Consider the following 20,638-nt stretch of genomic DNA (forward strand, 5'->3'; position numbering starts at 1 on the left):
ACAAGCGGTGATCTGGACCGCGAGTGCACGTCTGAATTGTGCTTTGCATATACACTGTCACGCCTCTGCAAGAATCAATCGCGCTCCCCGCAGCTAGTCGAAATGGAGAAGTGCATTGTCAAGCCTGTAAGCCTGCGGCGAAATTGATCTATACCCGATGTCAGCTTTTTTGTGCTCCACTGGAAAAGGTACTAAAGCGTAAACGCAGCTGCTTCGACCAGTGCTTTTTTTTTTTTGCGCGATCACTCGAGGGGCTGAAGCATGTCCGCGGGCAGCGTGCACGCACTCGTACACCCACAGTGGAGTGACGCGAAGTGACGTAGCGATTGTTACAAATTTAGCGAAGGAAGCGGGCAGTAAGAAAATATTCTACAAGCCGACTGGCCATCTACTGTCATCGTCCTCACCTGCAGCGACGACTGGGCACGTGTGTGAATGAATTGGTTGATGTCAAGGGTCGTCCTCGCTGTGCTTACCAATTAGCCTCTGCAATGTGATATGCCCACTGTTATGTGTACGCATGCTGCAGACAGCAGGTGTCACATTTGACCTAGCTATGCTTACCTCAGAATATCTTCATAGGATTGTATTCACACGTGTCCGCAAGCCTCCGATAGTTTTGCCCGAGTGACTTGGAGCCTGTGCTCGACACAGGGGGGCTATGTTGCACGTTTTGGACTCCCAGAAGACTAGGGAGAAGGAAGTGACGTAGGTCTGAATGAACGTGTCTTGGCAGCTTCTGCAGATACTGTCATCAGCGACTACACCAATCAACATCCAGCGAGCGTTGTTGACGTCACTTCCTTCTCCCTAGTCTCCTGGGAGTCCAAAACGTGCAACATAGCCCCCCTGTGCGAGGGCTGGCTTTGCCTGCCTGACCTCCATCTTTCTTTGCGACTACAAAAAGCTGGCCAAACTGGCACCTCACTGGTGAATAGGTAGTCTAGACATAAAGGGAAACCGAGCTCGGCTAGCGTGAACTTTGCTTCAGCAACAGGGTTTCAAAATGCAGCCGCAAAAAGATGCACTACATGTTGGGCACATTGCCATTGACGTTTCTGTTTCCAGCAGCTACAAAAATAAGCACTCTCATCTCAGTTTGTCCTCTTTTCCAAACTTGGTGATGTTAACCACTTGCGAGGTTCCATCAACCCAAATTTCCACTACAGAATACTGACACTTCTGGCTGCATGACCTACACTGGGCCATGTGCAGTCAAATCATGGAATGCCTAATTTTTCTGAAACCAGTAGGGAAAATATACGAGGCAAGACATTCTCAGATGATCAGCATGGTCGACTATATATGCAGCAGACCCGACAACAAAACTCCCTGCACACAACTTTAGAAATCCATCCATTTATTTCAGGCACATTGCACTTGCAAGCAGGCAAGCACGAAAGCAAGTATACATCACGAGCACTGGCAGTGCAACACAAGGCGCGCAAATACACCCAACAAAAAATATGAAGCATAACGAAAAAATAATGGTTATCTCATTATTGAAGACGGCAATAGAAACAAAGTTGTCGTGATTCATGTATGTGCACTGCACAATAGACAGCGTCGTGGCAACAGGAAGGGCACAAAAAGTGCATTAAAAACAAATCGCAATAAGGAAACCTTGCACTCTATGCAACCAAAAAAAAAAAAGAAAGCCTAATCCCTACCAATGAAATCATACTATTTTAAAATAAAATAAAATACTATTTTCTAACGAAAGAACAGATGCGAATACACGAGTCTTGGTCAGTCATGTATCGGAGCCGCTTCTAGCATCTCTCTTTCCACTTCCTTTCCTATGCTTTGCCACTTGCACACCGTTCAATGCAGATGAACATCCATAAGCTTTGCAGTGCATTGGCAGGTGTGAACCATAACCATTGATAAGTGAGGCCGCACTGATTACCATGCCTCTTACCACAAACCAGCAACTTAACCTTGGGTCCCCTGAGCATTGCAGATATTGGAGAACTTGCAAAGGGTCGTAACGATGACAACCACACAGAATTTGGCTGCTACTCTTTTCAAGCTGTGCAATATTTTATGTACATAAGGCATGACTTCAATTTTTTTGTGATGTTTCCTGAGTACAGTAATATGGCTTTTAACTTCTGAAAGGGACAGTGACACCCCCCAAAAATTGCTTTTATTTTTTGCCAGGCAATACATTATGGTGCCAGAAGACTACCCTATCAATATTTTGCTACAGCGTCACATATATTTTTTATAAAGTAAAAAAATGCAACTGCTTGAAACTGAAACTGGACTGGGGAAGAAGAAATATAGAGAAAGTTACCAAAAATCGCATGGTTTCGCAACTTTTTTTTTTTTTCATTCAACATAGTTGCAGCTTTTTACAAGCCACGAAAAATGGGCATCATATTTTTTGTCTATTTAGCATCGGGTAAGTGCCTTCGATTACCCACGACTTTGATTATCTTTGGTGGTTGTGTCTCAACCATAGAAATCAGCACGCGACCATGGAGAAGAGGGTGAGTGCGACTCAAACCGTCCAGTTTTCGAGCGGAAAGAAAACGAATTTCGAGCCGCAAATTGTGTTGTGTAGCTGGGCTCTCATGTATCATATACAAATAAAAACCTTGGCAAGCGTAAATACCCTGTCAGTGTTCCTTTAAAGGGATACTACAACGAAATTTCGGTGCTCATTTTATAGTCTGTGTTCAAAGGAGCAGCATCACATCGAACATACCAATGTGTTAAAAAAGTCGCGAAAAGGAATTTTAAAACGAATTAAACGATTACCAAAGAGCACCTGGTGGATGTTGCTAACGCCTTGCTTGTAGTGCCCGTCTAGGAACCTTGACAGCTAGTGACGGAGGTTGTCTCGCCTCCGGCCACGACGAGAGAAGAGGGGCAGGAGGAACTCCCCTCTTCCCGAGAATGCCTTTTGTGTGTCGCAGAAGTCGCTATTGTCTCCCTACAAGATTACAGAAGATTAATCCGTCACTCAAAATTCGAACAAAAGCAGCCGCATCGGTGGCTGGAACGACTAGGCCATCCTCTCGACGTCAGCCTCGCCATACTTTTGCTCGTCCCGAGACGACCTACGTCACGACTGCGTTGGATGTCACGTGGTCTCCGCTGGGCCTTCTCTGAGCGCTTGCCAAAGTGGGCCGTTTATAACGAAAAATACAGCCACCAGGCTCAAAATACAAACGTGCGTTTGTAATTTACGGATATCGTGGATCATATTCAACCTATTTTTGAACACGACGGGAATATTTCAAATTTTGTTGAAGTATCCCTTTAAGGGATTCGACTTCTTCCTCCAAAACAGATGGTGGGAACCCTGACTGTCTCAGGTGTGATACCTGAAGGTCGAAACTCTTGTGAAGGATATGCAGGCAGGATTTCATAAGTGCCGGCTGTAGGCATAATGAAACGATGCTCCTCTTAATCAACTTCGAGTGGGCCGAGTCATAAGGCAATAGGGACTTTTTTTCCGTGGCATGTACATCCAGCACACATGTTCAGCAGAGTTGACTGACAGCTGGATGTCTAAAAACTGAAAACTTTCCACCGGAAGCTCCAGGGTGACCTTCAAATGGTTGGAGCAGCTGCTAAAACATTTAAATATACTGGGCTAGCGAGTCCAGGCGTTGCTCTCACTGAGTACGAATGAAAACGATAAAATCATCAACATACCTTTACAATTTTAATGTCCACTAAGGCAACTAAAATCAAGTGTTCAAACTTTGTAAGAAATATTTTACACAGTACAGGATTCAATACAAATGCCACGCTTCTAAACATAAACTTTGTCATGAAAGCAAAGTAGCATGGAAATCAAACAGCAATATAAAACCTCTAGAAAAGCCTCAACTGTGACTCCGCAGGTGTTCTGAAAGAAAATAGGGCTTGTCGCTTCAATCAGCTCATGTTCTGGTACCAAGAGTTGGTTATGTGGTACCGAGTAAAAGTCCCTTTATGTCAACAGAGAAGGCATTGGTGGCTCTGGGAAGGCCTACTCCCAGTAATTTGACCAGGCGGTCCAAATACCTCACCTTGTAGGGATCTTACGGCGTGCAGGTGGTGAGGCGTAGAAACGGAAGGTTGGAAAGGGAGACGCTAGAAGTTGCTCTGATACACGACTGTGACTAAGTCTCGTGTATTAGCGCCGCATTTGTTCATTTAATGGAAAGAGTGTGATTTTATCAAAAGGGATTAGGCTTTTTTCTGTTTTGGTTGCGTAGAGTACAGGCAGTTTCCTTATTCTGGTCTTTTTAATGCTCATTTTGCGCCCTTCCTGTTACATCATGACGCTGTATTTAGTGCACATACATGGATCACGACAATTGTTTCTATTGCCACCTTGAATCATGAAGATAACTTTGTTGTTTTTTTTTGTTTTTTTTCCCGAATGGGCTGTGTTGTCGTTATTCATCAAGATAGCTATGGCATTGTGCCACGTGTGTGTGCACTAGATATGTTTGCTCGGTAGAATTTTTCAGTAAACCTTTTAGTTGCAAGTTAGCGCTCGTTTTGCGTTCTGCTTCTTGTGTGTCCCTTCTTTCTTGTACTACTCGTCAGCGATCCGGAAAAACGTAATGATGCGCTCCTTTCAGTCCTTGCGCACCATCTCAGGACTCTGTGAATGAGAGTGTGACTCTTTTACTCTGGAGCAGCGTGCACAGAAAGTCGCTTTTTGCTGTCTAGTGAAAAGAGCGCGAGCTTGTTGACTCCCGGAGCCGCTACTGAGCGCATCTAATCATCATCTGCACTGGGTTTGTGCACCAAAAGTAGTATAGCCTCATTTCACTAGGGCAATAAACAATTGTTCCACTAGTGCAACAAAACAGCAGCCGTTCCACTAGTGCAACAAACAGCAACCAACGAAAACAAGCAAAAGAGTACACTGGATAGATTACCTGTTTGTCGGAGCTCACCGACCCATCTGGCGCACACGACGTAGAGCACACTGAATGCATATTTGTTTCTCTAGAGGGACCTAAGCTGGCAACAAGACTATGAAATAGACAAACAAGCAGTGTCGGATGACACGGCTTTCGTGTTTAACTCCCTGGGCGAAATGCACACTGACAAACGCAGTATCTGTAGAGGGAGTTGGTTTTCTTGAGTAAGGATTTTAAATCAACCACTTCTTTATGTGTTGTTGACTCTTCGCGTTACCAGTGTATTCACAACGCCATTTTACTTGCACCCCAAGGTATCTCTACCGCCAGTGTTTGCAGACATAATGGTATGAAAGATGAAGAGGATAAACCATAGCAAATGGGATCATTGTCACTTACAGGTCTGCAATGTTACTAGAACACTCAGTTGGGAAACTCGCCGTCGAAACTTTGGCCGCTGGCGTCCACCGAGACCGAGCTAAATACGACAACAGCGCCACTCTTTATCATTTGTCTGTACTGTGGTCACCTTGAGCTTTTAGAAAGCATGTTTTTGCGTAAAAACAAACAGAAAAGACTCTTTTTGTATGAAATTTATTGGAGTTTAGTACCAAATGATGGGCGCGTGATGTTTTTAAATTTTTTGGTTGCAGGGTTTTGCGGCACAATTAATATTGTTTTTATACAACCATGCCTCACCGGTGCTTTCAGGTAGCGCATCCCGACCTAGGTGCATTTTAACTTCGGTAGTAAGTCGCGGTGCGTCCGCTGGGGAGACAGGGGTGGCACCCCTGTAACCTCTTCCGCTGTATCTGTTTTGGCTCAGCAACGGCCGATTAAAGCCAAAATAGAAGTAACGTGCAGTTCCTCCAGTGGCCGCTGCGGGAGAAATGGCGGCGTTGTGTTCGTCATTAGCTCGGTTCTTGAGGACAGATCGGGGCCACTTTTTCAGATTAGTCTCTATGGCAGTTTCCCAACTGAGTGTTTTAGTAACGTTGCAGGCCTCGTTGTGGAAGGGTTGAGAGGCTAGTCATTTTGTGTGGCTTGTGACATAACTGGACACTGGAGTATCTACAAATGGAAGCTGACTGGAGTCATTGTCAGCACAATAAGTAATTCATCTCACGTTTCATTGTTTAAATATTTAATATTCAAAAAAAAAAAAGTTTAATAGAGTATAGATAGTCTCATCGTGGTCCTCAGTACAAGTTAAGGGAAGATAAACTTATCGTCATATATGAGCCAGCCACAGTTCTGAGTGCGAAAATATTGTGCCCGAACCTCGCTGTCGGCGTTCTTTGGTGGGACTGCGGCTCTGCGATTGCGACAATAAAAGTCAGATGGGCCTATTTTGTGCCTGTCAGGCAATTGACGTCCTTTTTATGTTGCCTCTCTCTCTTGTGACAGCACGGCGCTATGAGGTTTTAATTAATACAACACGACAAACAAGGACTTGTTCGTCGTCAACCGTTGATCGGAGTTTGTGGTGATACATCAATGTCTGAGGTGTCCGGGAAAAAATCGCTGTTGGGCGTTCCAGTAGTACGACACAATTAGAAACGACCAAGGACATACTGACTTTTGGTTTGCAGCTAATTAACATGTATAATTCCTGAGCAGAACGTAAGACTATCAAGGAGAATAACAGTGAATAACCTTAATAAAAACATCACCGCGATATCCACCACAATGAAATAGCGATCAGACTGTACCAAAACTCCAGAAGGACAAAAAACAGGACCAGTACCTCTTTTTTTGTGTGTAGAGCATGTAGAAGTTAAAAGAGACGGACAACGCGAGAACGAACCCGAAGACTTCGAAGAGCACCGACTCCGAGCCAAGGAGGATTCTCCGAGCCAAGACCGAAGATAACGGCGCCATTTTGTCCATATGGTGATGGTGATGATGATGATGATAGTGGTGATGGTGGTCGTATGTGTCGTTAGCGTCGTATTCGCGTGTTCCAAAATGCACTCGATCTTACTCTAGTGTGAGGGTTTTTTTTTTACTTAGGCGTTCTAAAACCTGACCACGTCCCACCGTTACTAGACCCGCGTCCAACGTTTTTAATTGTTTTTTTTTGTCAATTTGTGATGTCACGTGACACAACCCTCCAGAGTAGCCGGAGTAACTCGAATTCATTTGGAACACGGCCTTGGTTTCGTTGTTTCGTAACCATAGCGTAATTAATTATTTAGAAAAAAACTAAAACATTTAAATTTAATTAATAACACTGTTTACGAGTTTTCATTTGATTTTGAAATCTCCTTAGGCGCCTTCCAATCCACAGAAAACTGCACGCACATCGACATTATCAATGGCGGCCGTCGACGGTTGTTAAGCTGCAGCTGCGCTCCTCTTCTGCACTTTAAGGTTTGGAGTGTGTCTTCTACATAAACGGTTTAATCGCCTAGTCGTAAAGTTTGCTCTGGGGAAGGTAAGAGTGGGTGCCCATTGTCCAGGCAGGTGTCTCCGCTTCTCGAGTGCTCGCGCAACGAAAGCGGTGGACGTAGCTTCATGTACAGTACGTACGTATGACACCTTCCCCAATAAAGCTCGCGCGCACGGACGCACACAATATTTTGTTTGAATTTCTAAAAAGCTTTGAACTCGCGCCAAGGGGTGGGGGATCATGGTAGCTAGCGTGAGCAACGCAAAAGGAAGAAGTCTCTTAGCGAAACCGTATATCCCTTTTTGAGGCTTCTACGAATTTAATTTAAAATTTTAGCGTTCTGCCTACTAAGAAAAAAAGAGAGAGAAGACATCTGAACAGTTGAACAAATGAGTCAGCAAAGAAGAGTGCGACATAATTTTGTTGACATTAAGGGCTTCAAACTGGGAGGCAAGAGTTGATAGTACACTGAGTATACTGAGCACCTCTGCAGTTTTAAGCGTTAAACGTGTGGTGTAATGAACAACCTGACAGCACTTGAGCACCTGCTGTGCACCTGCAGCTCCCATATAGCTCGCAAGTGTCGCCATTGCCGGGTACTGACAGATTGTTCCAGTTAGTGGTTTCTTCAAACTACAACTTATGCGGTGTGAAGCTAACACGACGAACTGAACGCTCGCGGCGCATAAAATATTGGCATGGCTGAGAATGACGTCACATGCAAGCTGTGTACCGTAACCACAGAAACATCCCAGGTACAGTCAGCATCAAAATGAGGTGGAGCGACGACCAGATTCAACTTACCCCTGACGGGATAAGCCGTGTAGAGCAAGGCTGGAACAGGCTGCTGTGATTTTATGCAAGGGGGAGGTTAATAGTAATGATAAGCTGTGCATTTAGCCAACAACAACTGATTGTAAACAAAGAAAACATGACAGGCGTGATGATGCATCAAAACCAACAGCTGGCCCTGCAACGAGTTCTCCCGACCTTGGAGCCTCGCCTATGCATGAAATCTTAGTGGTCCGTTCCAGCCTCGCTCTCAGTGTTATCGCGACAGTGGCACCACATGTGATATTTTTGCCACTCCGGCCGGTGTGGCGACAAGCCAGCTCATTTTGATGCCGCCTGTACAAGAGCGAATCCAGCCAACGTGTTGAAAGCCCATTGAACAAGCTGACACAGCAAAGACGATTGTTGCACTTTTAGCAACAAATACAAAAATCGCACAACCGAATATGCTTACACTTTGGCCTCTTATCAGCAGGAGGATGGTAGGACTCTTTGCAAAAAATCACACTTCATTAATGTTACGCCCTCGCTAGCCCACACAAAAGCTGGTTACATTTTGAACAACATATTACTCTAGTCACATCCGACAAAACTGATGTACGCTGACTATTTACACCTCCACCCGCCCGCTAAATTTACCAGCCGTGTTTATTGTTTTTATCATGCCCTAGACTTGGAAGCAAGCCCTATAACATCTTCCATGTTAAGACCCGAAATCACAGCATAAGTGTGCTCACGCTAACTTCCTACCAGTCCAGACGAAGGATAGTTACACTCTTAAAGGGGCCCTGCAAGGACTTTTTTTACTGGTTTTTAATTTGCACTGAACCTGAGCGCATTGAACGTAGTAACTCAAATTTCGCTTTATTTTAAAAGTTATAGGCAAATTAAAATTACAAAAACAAGCAAAAAATAACCTCCTTCATGACGTCCTTGGTCTCTTGAGTGGCCGTGAACTAGAGAAGGGGTAGTGAGCTCAGCGAGCGCTCACGGCTGCCGCATTCCGTTTTGACGGCTCAAGAGGACGCCACTAAAGCATGTTCTGGATATGAAGCGGGCAGCCAGGGTGGCTCGCAATACATGTTCTGCGCAATTAAACACTAATTCGGCATGACACTTCATTGGCCACAAACGACAGCAAACACACGATAAAGATCAGTTCAGAACAAGAGCCACTTCGCGCTGCCATACCGCGCAACGGCCAAACCGCAAGTGAAACCTGCTTCGAAGGCCTTCAGAACGCTCGGAACCGGTTGTATCCTCGAGCCGGTATACAACCACAGCGCCGCCACATACATCCGGGACCTTTCTAACTCACTGCTCGTTCGTGCCTCATCCCACTACCCTTTTCTAGTATGTGCAGCCTTTTCCACTGCTTGGTAGCAGGTATGTCGACGGGTCATTTCTTGTTTCCGTACTTTATAAACTGCATTTGTTTCTTTTCTGATCTAAAATACTGAACAAAAGCTACTTTCATAAGTGATTGAAACAGTAGCCAAGATGTGGAAACTGCAAAAAAGGTAGATGCTTAAATATGATTGCAGGGCCTCTTTAACAAACCACAAACTCTTATAATAGGTGAAGAATTCATTAGATGCCTAAGCCACAAGTGTTATGCACAGGCTTAAAGTCGCTGGTGCAAAAATTATTTCATAGAGATGTCCCTGTGCATTGTCTGTTTCATGACATTGGCTGAGGTGGGGGGAGGGGGCGTACCATTTTGGATGGTAAGAGCGACAACCTCTTCTGTCACCCCACACAAACCCTTGCGAAGGAAAGCAGATAGCGTTATGACTTTGCTGCGTAACTTGAGGCAGGGGCTTGTAGAGAAGCAGAGAGTGAAGTGTCTTCCAATACCAGCTACAACACTACCGTAAAACACTGATAAGAAACTACAGCAAACAAAATCACATATAGGCATGACTTGCCAACATAAACCCGTGTACTGTAAAATCCTGAGCAAGCACCCACTCAAAATTTCTAGACATTTGCTCAAAATTTAGGGATGGGTGCTTCATAGGTCATCAATATGCAAAAAATATGTGTCCAACATATGGAAGGTTACTTAAAGAAGGGGATGGACAACAATGACTTCCAATAGACAATATGCGAAATTGCTTAAACGCCTGGCAACACTCTGTGCGCTGCCATCTTTGTTGCGTCGAGATTTCTCTGCTGTTTGTCACTTTCATAGCGTTGTTGGTAGCAATCGAGGCCTACTGCTCATTGTCATCACTCCTCATTCACGCCTGCGAGCTAAGGGTTAGTATTGTTTTACGCCTTTCTTGCGCATGTACATGCTTGTTGCCACACCGGTCGCTGGTTTCTCGCCGCAACCAACATGGCGGACGTACACTTCAGCTTGAAATTTGGCTTTGAGTGCCGGCAAAGGCGCGGGCACGGGCTTGGGCTTCTGGTTTTTGAAAGCGCTTTCTCTGCACGAATGTTTGTGCGAGTAAAGGATTTTTCAGAACTACACTTTTGCACCCTGGCCTTTGCCAGCGCCGAAACCAACTAGTGAGACAGAGCATGCTCTTCGGCGCCTCACTAGATGGCACTATGCATTTCGCATATTGTCTATTGGCAAATGCATTTACTGACCCGAAGTTCACATATATAGGTGAAGGAGGGAAAAGGGGAAAGTGAAAGCTGCCACAGTGATAAGAGAAAAAAAAAGTCATGTTTCATCCTCACCTCTTTTTCCTTCTCCTATATATGGTAACTTCAGGTCAATAAATGTTGTTGCAAGTTAGAAGTCATTGTTGTTGTCTGTCCCCTTCTCTGTGTTACCTTCCTCATGTTGGATACTGTTATCAAATCGCTTATTTTGTACTTAAAGGGGCCCTGCAGTCATATTTAAGCGTCTACCTTTTTTGCGGTTTCTAAGTCTCTTGGGGTTCGGGCAAGCCAGCGGGCACGGGGAGAGTAACTAAATATCAGTGCGCCATATTTTAACCCGACGACGCGGAAACCAAGAAATAGGAGGCGACATACCAACTCAAGCCAGCCAAAAAAGAAAATCCCAAGTGAAGCCAAAAGTAGAGCTCGCGGTCGGTGGGAACGCCCCTGTGGAATTAGGGAAAGGACTCATTGTTTTTTAGTGTAACAGAACATGGTTTATTTCTAGTGAAAACTGATTTGAGTAAAGCAAGCGAAGGCACGTCCACCTTCGACCGTCGTTCGAACAAGAAGGGAGAAGTGGCCCCCAAGCGTGGGTCTAAGAGGGGGGCTCGTCATTTATGACCCCGCGGTGGGGCGCGCTCTCCTTGCGGCTCCCCGTCCCTCTTCGCAGTTTCCTGGAAAGGGGCCGGTGCCTCGGTCTCGGCTCGTCCTCGAAGTCGTTTGCCGCCCTTTCTTCCCTGCTCGGGCATCTCCAAGTTCTCTTCTTTTTATTTTACAACACGTTCCCCCCAAAATGACAGCGTCATTTTTTTTTTTTGTCCCGTTATGCGATCTCAAGAGGGTGCAATAATTGTATAGGTCTTTTGAGCGTTGACCCTCTGGGCATCTTGAGCAGGCATGATCATACTTTGCCGTCTCTTCCCGGAAACACCTGCTGGATCCTAGTGAGTCCCCACTGCTGTCGGGATCGCAGGCCGTTGCAAAGAAGAACCAGATCACCCCCTTCCAGCAGTTTTTCTTCGCGTTGTTTCTGGCTTTGCACATTCCTCAGTTCCGCCATGTACTCTTGGCGCCATCGGCGCCAGAAGGCTTCCGTTGTTATCTGTCGGTGGGTCCAAAACCTGCGAAGGTTGGTGTGAACACCTTAGACATCTTTCCTCCCTATGCTTGGCAGCGTCGTCAGTCGTCTGCCCATTAAAAAGAAAGACTGACAGAGTGGCACAAGCTCTCCGGGTTCAGCAGGGCAGGCAGCTGTTGCACGGTTTTTTCTTTGCAGAAGAAACAGCTATCAGGTTTCGTTCATTGATGCAGTAATGCTGCGGAGGATTGATAGCGTTCCTCAGGACTTCCCTTCTTCTCGTTTTTCTTCTCTGTCCTTAATCCCCGTGGCTGTTGCCTCGTGCCTATAGCTTGTTGTGTAGCTAGGTTCCCGCGGTTCTGGACTTCGACTCTCAAAAAGGCAAGCAGTCGTGAGATTAGTGGCACGATACCTCGTTCAATGGTGCTTGTCTCCATTGGCCGTTCCCGAGAGTCCTCAAATCTTGTGGACATCCCACCAGCTGAAGCGTCCAGCGTCGACACGTCTGATGCCTGCTCGTTCATGATCGTTCTGTTAAAATCCAGCAGGATTTCTTTAGTCAGTGCACGGTAAACCATTGGAAACAGAGGAGCACCAAAGGTCTGACGCTTCTGTCCGAGTGCCTCCAGCCCTCGGAGATGGGAGATGATGGTGTCGTAGAGTCAACGGAGACCCCGGACTTCGTCGGCGTTTCACACTGGCTGTAGATCTAGGAGCTTCTGCATGTGTGTCTGACAGAGGATGTCCTCATTTCTGAAGCGTTTCTTCAGCAGAAGCACCGCATCCTCGTAGCACCGTGATGTGGGAGGCAAACCCCTGATGGCACTTGACGCCTCGCCGGTCACCGCAGCCCTGAGGTACCCGAACTTGTCGAAGGTATTACTTGCTCGAACTGCTCCCAGAACTCTTGCTAGGAGAAGCTTTTGCCGTCATGCTTGTGCAGCTCGAGCTTCAGGAGCTTCACTCGACAGGCAGTCGTTGTCGCGTTTTCGTTGTTGTGCATCGCCGATGAATCCGAATTTTGTGGTGCCCTTGCTCGGACTTCCTTCAACTCTTCCTGAAGTGTTGCAATATAGGTGACGACCTGATCATTGTATTCAATTGTTCGCACAAAGTTTTGCTCGACTTCTTCCGGCACCAGTGGCTCGATGGCGGCGTCCACCTCGTTCAGTTGGGCTTGGAGGGCGCCAAGCCTTGCGGAAAAGATGCTGAGGTTCTTTTCGTTTTTCTCATTGCTTTTGATGTATGAATCAATTTCAGAAAGGAGTTTGGTCACCTGTGTTTGCAGGGCAGTTCGTTTCCCCTTGAGTTGTTCCATGGTCCGTAGCTCGTTGCCTCAGCCGTTGGCGAATCCAAGATGGCTCCTGCCTTCTTCTCGTTCGTCTTTTTCCCTTTTCTGTCGTTGGATGTTCTGCGCTGAAGTCACGTCCTAATTTCCTTCATTCTCAGGTTTCGGCACCCAACTTTTTAACAGTGTGGAATTAGGGAAAGGACTCATTGTTTTTTAGTGTAACAGAACTTGGTTTATTTCTAGTGAAAACTGATTCAAGTAAAGCGAGCGAAGGCACGTCCACCTTCGACCGTCGGTCAAACAAGAAGGGAGAAGTGGCCCGCACAAAGCAAGGTCCAAAAGGGGGGCTCGTCATTTATGACCCCACAGTGGGGCGCGCTCTCCTTGCGGCTCCCCGTCCCTCTTCGCAGTTTCCTAGAAAGGGGCCGGTGCCTCGGTCTCGGCTTGTCCTCGAAGTCGTTTGCCGCTCTTTCTTCCCTGCTCGGGCATCTCCAAGTTTTCTTCTTTTTATTTTACAACAGCCTCTAAAGGCGTCCTTTTTTGTCTATGGAGGTAGGAAGCTTCTGGAGGCAACATGAGGTTACCAGGGGTGAAGCCAGAAGCGTGAAGGGACATGCCTCCAATGATAACCAAAAACCAAGAGATGCTATTGGACAGCTGTTGAGCCAGCTCTCCTTTTCGTCCACAAGCGTCTCTTGGTTTTTGCTCATCGTTGGGGGCGTCGTGTCTCCTCCAGAAGCTTCCTACCCCCATGCGAAACGGCGCCTTGTTGTTTGCAGACCGGTGGCGTCGCTGCGTTTCCATAGGAGCTAAGCCTTTTTCTTTCTTTACTTTTTCCTCAGTTTAATTCACTCTTTTGCAAATTTTACAAAAAAAAAATGCACCATCCGTGGGCAACGCTGCACAGAGTCGTAGTGCGATAGGTTAAGAAAGCTAATTTTCCGGTCGATTTAAAGAGCCTGGCGTCTCCTTGTATCACCCTGTAGAATGCTTTCTTGCTGCACTTGTGAAGACAATTGTATCTGTTTTTGTATTTTATCCTCGCAGTACATGTATTGCAGTATTTGTGCTCCAGAATAGGTTTTCGAGTATATCTGACTAGCCCTGGCTATCTTTTTCCTGGTGGGCAGCTTCTATATAGCATATAGATGGTCTTCGTCCCAAATTCAGAGGCTAGAAGTACTCGATTTCATGTGGCAGACTACCTTAAAATACCGAGCAAGTGCCCACTCAAAATTTGGAGATAATCACAAACCATTGGGGGATGGGTGCTTGTTAGGTCATCATATTAACATGTATATATGTGTACTGTGCACATTTTTTTTTTCTTTCAAATGTTATAAAATTTGGGGTTGGGCGTTTGGAATGGGCAGACGCTCTAAGCACTAGAACAGCGACCACGATCATCATTCTTGACCCCAAGTACACATGGTTTAAACTTTCAATGTTATTTTACACTAATAGGTATGGGTTAAACTAGTTGGTACGTGTCTGCTATATGCGTTGGCTTGTACAAAATACACAAACACACAAAAGAAGGAATGGGGCTCTGACCGCTGTCTATCAACTAAGGTTTACTACTCCTTCCTCTTTATTCCTGTTTACTGGGACCACTATGTGTACACTTTTTTTGATGGCTACTTAAAAATGATTACCCCTCTCATTGGATTCATATGTGCAATGTTTGACAAGTAGTGAGCCTGCTTAAAAATAAGCAAGCACATTAGAAAAGAACCATGCCAGTGTGTAGTTTTACTTTTCCCACATCATTTTAACAGCAATCCATCGAGCTTGGCATGTTGTCAAATTGTGAGCCACCATTGTCGAGAAACATCACAGAAAACTTGGACGATGCGACTTTCCTCCAAGACATTTTACCTTGTCTCATTGCCTGCCCCGCAGTTCCATGAATGTGACTTAGAACTCTTATGCCTTGGCACCCTACTCACTGGATCTGGCACCATCAGACTTTCATCTATTCCCTGCGCTCAAACAAGATCTGTAAAGACAGCCGCTCCAGCAAGGAAGCCGTTATAGACGCTGCACGTGAGTGGTGTGAGGACCAAGAGAAATGACTTTTTTCTCAGTGGGTGGGCTCCACTAGAAGCGCATAACACTCAAAGGAGACTTTGCAGAGAAATAATAAAGGGCCATTTGCATGTGACAGTCCCATCAAAAATAGGCTCACTACTTCTCAAGCTTCCCTCGCAGACAGGTTGTGTACCAATCTTTAACAACTTTCTACAGTACTAGCCCACAGTTCTTCGTTATGCTTCATATTTTTTGTTGGGTGTATTTGCGCGCCTTGTGTTGCACTGCCAGTGCTCGTGATGTATACTTGCTTTCGTGCTTGCCTGCTTGCAAGTGCAATGTGCCTGAAATAAATGGATGGATTTCTAAAGTTGTGTGCAGGGAGTTTTGTTGTCGGGTCCGCTGCATATATAGTCGACCATGCTGATCATCTGAGAATGTCTTGCCTCGTATATTTTCCCTACTGGTTTCAGAAAAATTAGGCATTCCATGATTTGACTGCACATGGCCCAGTGTAGGTCATGCAGCCAGAAGTGTCAGTATTCTGTAGTGGAAATTTGGGTTGATGGAACCTCGCAAGTGGTTAACATCACCAAGTTTGGAAAAGAGGACAAACTGAGATGAGAGTGCTTATTTTTGTAGCTGCTGGAAACAGAAACGTCAATGGCAATGTGCCCAACATGTAGTGCATCTTTTTGCGGCTGCATTTTGAAACCCTGTTGCTGAAGCAAAGTTCACGCTAGCCGAGCTCGGTTTCCCTTTATGTCTAGACTACCTATTCACCAGTGAGGTGCCAGTTTGGCCAGCTTTTTGTAGTCGCAAAGAAAGATGGAGGTCAGGCAGGCAAAGCCAGCCCTCGCACAGGGGGGCTATGTTGCACGTTTTGGACTCCCAGGAGACTAGGGAGAAGGAAGTGACGTCAACAACGCTCGCTGGATGTTGATTGGTGTAGTCGCTGATGACAGTATCTGCAGAAGTTGCCAAGACACGTTCATTCAGACCTACGTCACTTCCTTCTCCCTAGTCTTCTGGGAGTCCAAAACGTGCAACATAGCCCCCCTGTGTCGAGCACAGGCTCCAAGTCACTCGGGCAAAACTATCGGAGGCTTGCGGACATGTGTGAATACAATCCTATGAAGATATTCTGAGGTAAGCATAGCTAGGTCAAATGTGACACCTGCTGTCTGCAGCATGCGTACACATAACAGTGGGCATATCACATTGCAGAGGCTAATTGGTAAGCACAGCGAGGACGACCCTTGACATCAACCAATTCATTCACACACGTGCCCAGTCGTCGCTGCAGGTGAGGACGATGACAGTAGATGGCCAGTCGGCTTGTGGAATATTTTCTTACTGCCCGCTTCCTTCGCTAAATTTGTAACAATCGCTACGTCACTTCGCGTCACTCCACTGTGGGTGTACGAGTGCGTGCACGCTGCCCGCGGACATGCTTCAGCCCCTCGAGTGATCGCGCAAAAAAAAAAAGCACTGGTCGAAGCAGCTGCGTTTACGCTTTAGTACCTTTTCCAGTGGAGCACAAAAAAGCTGACATCGGGTATAGATCAATTTCGCCGCAGGCTTACAGGCTTGACAATGCACTTCTCCATTTCGACTAGCTGCGGGGAGCGCGATTGATTCTTGCAGAGGCGTGACAGTGTATATGCAAAGCACAATTCAGACGTGCACTCGCGGTCCAGATCACCGCTTGTGCTCCGTTGGCGTCTCATACGTACCTGGCGCGATTCCTGTTGAGGCCAGCAACGGGCGAATGATGTTACACCCGTGAATAATGCTGCCAAGGGGCGAGTTGGGCATCGCTGTAGGGCAGACTACACAACACCGCAGCGGCGCGTCGTTCGAATGAAATAAAACAATAGCTACACTGGACGTTTTAGCGAAAGCCAAACGAGCTGGGTTTATTTTCAGGCCGTAAATGACTTCGGAACGCTGGCAGCGGTCACGGGTCCTTAGGCCTAAACACACCCTTCCGCCCTGGCGTACGTGAACGTTACGGCAGAAAGCATAAAACGGCCGTAGCGTAGCTGCCCAGTCAGCATTGAGACCTGTGCGCGTATGTTATCCAGTTTCACACCAACGATACCTTCCAATATCTAGGACTGCACCAATGCACTTTTTCGACTGGGGCGCGGAGTACTCCAAAACAAAACAGTACGGCGTCTGCTCAACGGCGGTGGCGGGGGGGAGGGGGGCTGCACGCAGCTTAGAACAGCCCGTAGCGCAGGCGTACCACGTGACTGCGCCAGCCAATCGCGGTATTCTTCCCTCCTCCCTTTCCTCCTCTCTCTCCTTCTTTTCTCTCTCGCGGGGCTCTGCCGGGGGGGGTCTCATAATACGCGGCCCGGCCCATGTTGCTGGTGTTCCGGCGTCAAGTTGTTGGGAGGAATTGGCTCGTCTGAAGAGTTCTTTTACGACCAGATTGTGTTAGAGAGTAGCACATCGTAATTCTTTAGTGACATTGTTGCGGTATGCACTAAAACATTTAAGTTTCTCCGGCTCGTACAATAATTTTTTATAATTCATTTTGCATAGCGTATTTGGTGCTACCCATGGCTTCCGTGCCTTCTTTAGCACTTTCCAAGGTTTTGTCGGAAAATGAATATAAAATAGAGGAATAAACTGTTTCGTGGATGTGTCATAACCCTCGTCGGCATCTTTTTTTTAAGAAATACAGCAAAATCGGCTAATTAGAATGTTAATAAAAATTTTAAGATATAAAAAGTTTTGAAAGCAACGACATATTCACCTTGAGAGAGCCAATTAAAGTTTCAGTTTCGTATCTCTCCAAAACGGCCAATTCTCGCCGAAGTAGAGGTTCGAACTTAATTGGCCTTCAAAGCGCAAATTTTGGGCTATTTCAGAACCATTTTGCACCGTAATGTTTCTTGATAAATGTCCCTAATGGCCAGTAAAAAAAGATAAAAGGAAAAAGTAAGTTTGTTTTTTAACCCGTCACACCTTTTTTTTTTTCTTTTTCTTTTTGCTCGGAAGCATACTTAACTTACTCTGTTCAGGGTGAAATTCGAGCTTGCTGTATATGGCATCCACCAGATGATCTGAGAAGTCGCAGGTCTTGCACCGTTCCCTCCAGTCCTGCCAGTCCTTGGGCGTCGCCCTCGAGTGGATGAGGCAGTACAGGTTGGAGCTACCCCCGAGAGCCTTGCCCCGTGGCCACGGCATCCTCTGGGGTAGCAGAGAAGATGTAATCGTCCTTCGAACCTTACTGTGGAAGCTCCTAAAACGATCCCTTCCCCAACACCGGAATAAGGCTTCTCTTTTTCTTTTTTTTTGCCATGCAGATATGTGGCATCATTTATGGACAGTTCTACGGGGGGTGCACGTATATGTGTGGAAGTGTGAACTCTAAGGTATGAGTTAGTTTGGACACCACGGATTGAGGATATTGGGAAGACGGCGCCGCCTGCGACCGAACTTATCGAAGCGAACACAATTTGGAGGCAAATATGACAAGTTCTCAATCTCAAACCACACACACACACAAAAAAGGTTTTATTGGGTTGGCCAGCCTTTTGCTTGAGCAGTTCCATTTGGAATCCCGTGAGCAAAATGGTAACTACTGGGCAACTTCTAAAACAATATTTGTTAAGGGCTTCCTTCAACCACAGCCGATCATTTGTTGGGATTACGTGGAAGGGGTGGCAGCCTCCCTTACCTTTATTTGTAGTCCCCAACCGCAACTGCAACCTGCCACACCGGTCACCGTAGTGAATGTACGTGCGAACTATTCTTGAGAATATGGAACAAAGCCAAACAATACTCCGGCGGGCTGCAGCTTAAACTCTGGTGCTGCAACAAAACTCTGGATGAGATTGCGAAGAATGAGCCTGCAATAGTTAGCCCGCCGAACGCAACATCGGCCTGTCCATTGCACTAGCGTATATGCCATGTTGGTGGTTTTAAAAACAGCTTCTGAGCCGTGAGGAAAAAAAAAAAAAAAGCAAAATTACAACTCGGCGTTCGTGTGTTCTGGCTGCCTTCATCCCGGACTCCCGGTCTCTGCAAACAGGCCACGTGCCAGACCTTAGGCCAACTTGCCTGCTCGCGGTAGCTGTGCAAGGCGTCCTTCTGTGGCACGGTGAGGAACTGCCAGTCGATGTCGCTGGCCTGCAGAGCGACGGCGGCCAAGGGCACGGAGGCGTACCAGGGTGCCTCGCCGTGCCCGGCCTCCAGCAGGAGCACACTCGGAGCGTCGCCGCCGTCCCGGTCGGCCTGATCCAGCAGCCGTCGGGCGAGCACGCAGCCCGCAGTTCCGGCGCCCACTTCGAAGATGGGAAGATGTCGCAGTTCGTCGTTAATTCTTGCTTTCAATAGACTTCTCTCACTTCGGATATAAGATTCGGGTTGGGATCCATGGCTCCGACATGTATTGTTTTGTGCGGTTTTCTCATTTCATTTGAATCACACGGTTCATTCATTCGCATATCTCGATTCTGCTATTTCGGCACTGTTCCAGTATGCCGCGAGAGGCCAGCACCTCATGGAGCAGGAGCTGTGTTGAGTCATTCTCTACCGGGGCTGCCTTTGAGTAGCAAAATCCCCCGCCATTTTATATAATAAAGTTTATTTCCCATTCGATACAGGAATGGAGGAAACAGAGGGAAAAAGCTGTTTAACAGCTTGACGAAGCCCCCTGCTCCCTTACAGTTCCACATGACAGATTAGAAATACAAAGCAACAGCAAAAATATCAACATTGTATACAAAAATAGATTATAACCTATCGCAGAAAAGTAATATATTCAATTCAAATAAGAAAATAAATCTTGCATTGTGACAGACATTATATCAACGTTTTTGTTTAAGAGGAAATTTAGTAAAGTAGGTAGCATATACTTTAGAGACTGCATGGAATAGTTGTTATGGCAAAGAGGCACAGCCCAACGTGCCGCGGAACGAGTTGGATAGGAGGTAACATGTTCCCTTAGTTTAGAAAGTTTGGCCAAAATATCCACGTTTCTTTTTTTTTTTTTCTACCTTAAAACGGACCATAAGTTTATATGTATACATATCGCAAACACGCAACAAATTATATTTTTCAAACAAGCCCTTGGAGCTTGAAATATAAGAAACATTAGCAATGAGGCGAACAAATTTTTTTTGTAATAGATGTATTTTTTGTAGATTTGAACTGGTGGTTGTACCCCATACCAGGTGGCAGTAGTTTAAGTGGGATGCAAATAGAGTTTGAAAAATAAGTAGTTTAACGTTGTTTGGTAAAATAAAACGGTTTCGTGAGACTAATCCGATGACCCTGGACAATCGAGGAAGTATATAGCTTACATGGTCGTCCCAAGACAAATACTGGTTAAAAATGACGCCAAGACTTTTGAAATTTTCCACTATCTCTATAACCTTTGAATTTATTACGATACTTTTCGTTATAAAAACGCTTTTACTTTTGGTTCGAAAGAAAATTGCTTTGGTTTTACTACTATTAATTTTAAGCCCGTTGTCGGATGTCCAATTTTGCAAACCTGTTAAAGTATCATTTCGAGAAGATCATGGAGACTACTC

The 20,638-nt window shown here is 46.0% G+C and overlaps 1 protein-coding gene across 1 annotated transcript in view; it reads right to left on the minus strand.

Annotated features, from left to right (window-relative positions):
- LOC8027504 (alcohol dehydrogenase [acceptor]) overlaps positions 1 to 20,638 on the minus strand; it is a 47,678-nt gene that overhangs the window by 13,228 nt on the left and 13,812 nt on the right. The window contains exons 3-4 of the mRNA XM_040206114.3: positions 19,161 to 19,384; positions 18,110 to 18,287 (exon numbers count right to left, since the gene is read on the minus strand). Of these exons, the coding sequence (XP_040062048.1) occupies positions 18,110 to 18,287; positions 19,161 to 19,384 (402 nt within the window). The remainder of the gene's footprint in view (positions 1 to 18,109; positions 18,288 to 19,160; positions 19,385 to 20,638) is intronic.

The sequence above is a fragment of the Ixodes scapularis genome, unplaced genomic scaffold, assembly GCF_016920785.2.
Source record: "Ixodes scapularis isolate PalLabHiFi unplaced genomic scaffold, ASM1692078v2 PGA_scaffold9__187_contigs__length_104089568, whole genome shotgun sequence".
Classification (NCBI taxonomy): domain Eukaryota; kingdom Metazoa; phylum Arthropoda; class Arachnida; order Ixodida; family Ixodidae; genus Ixodes; species Ixodes scapularis.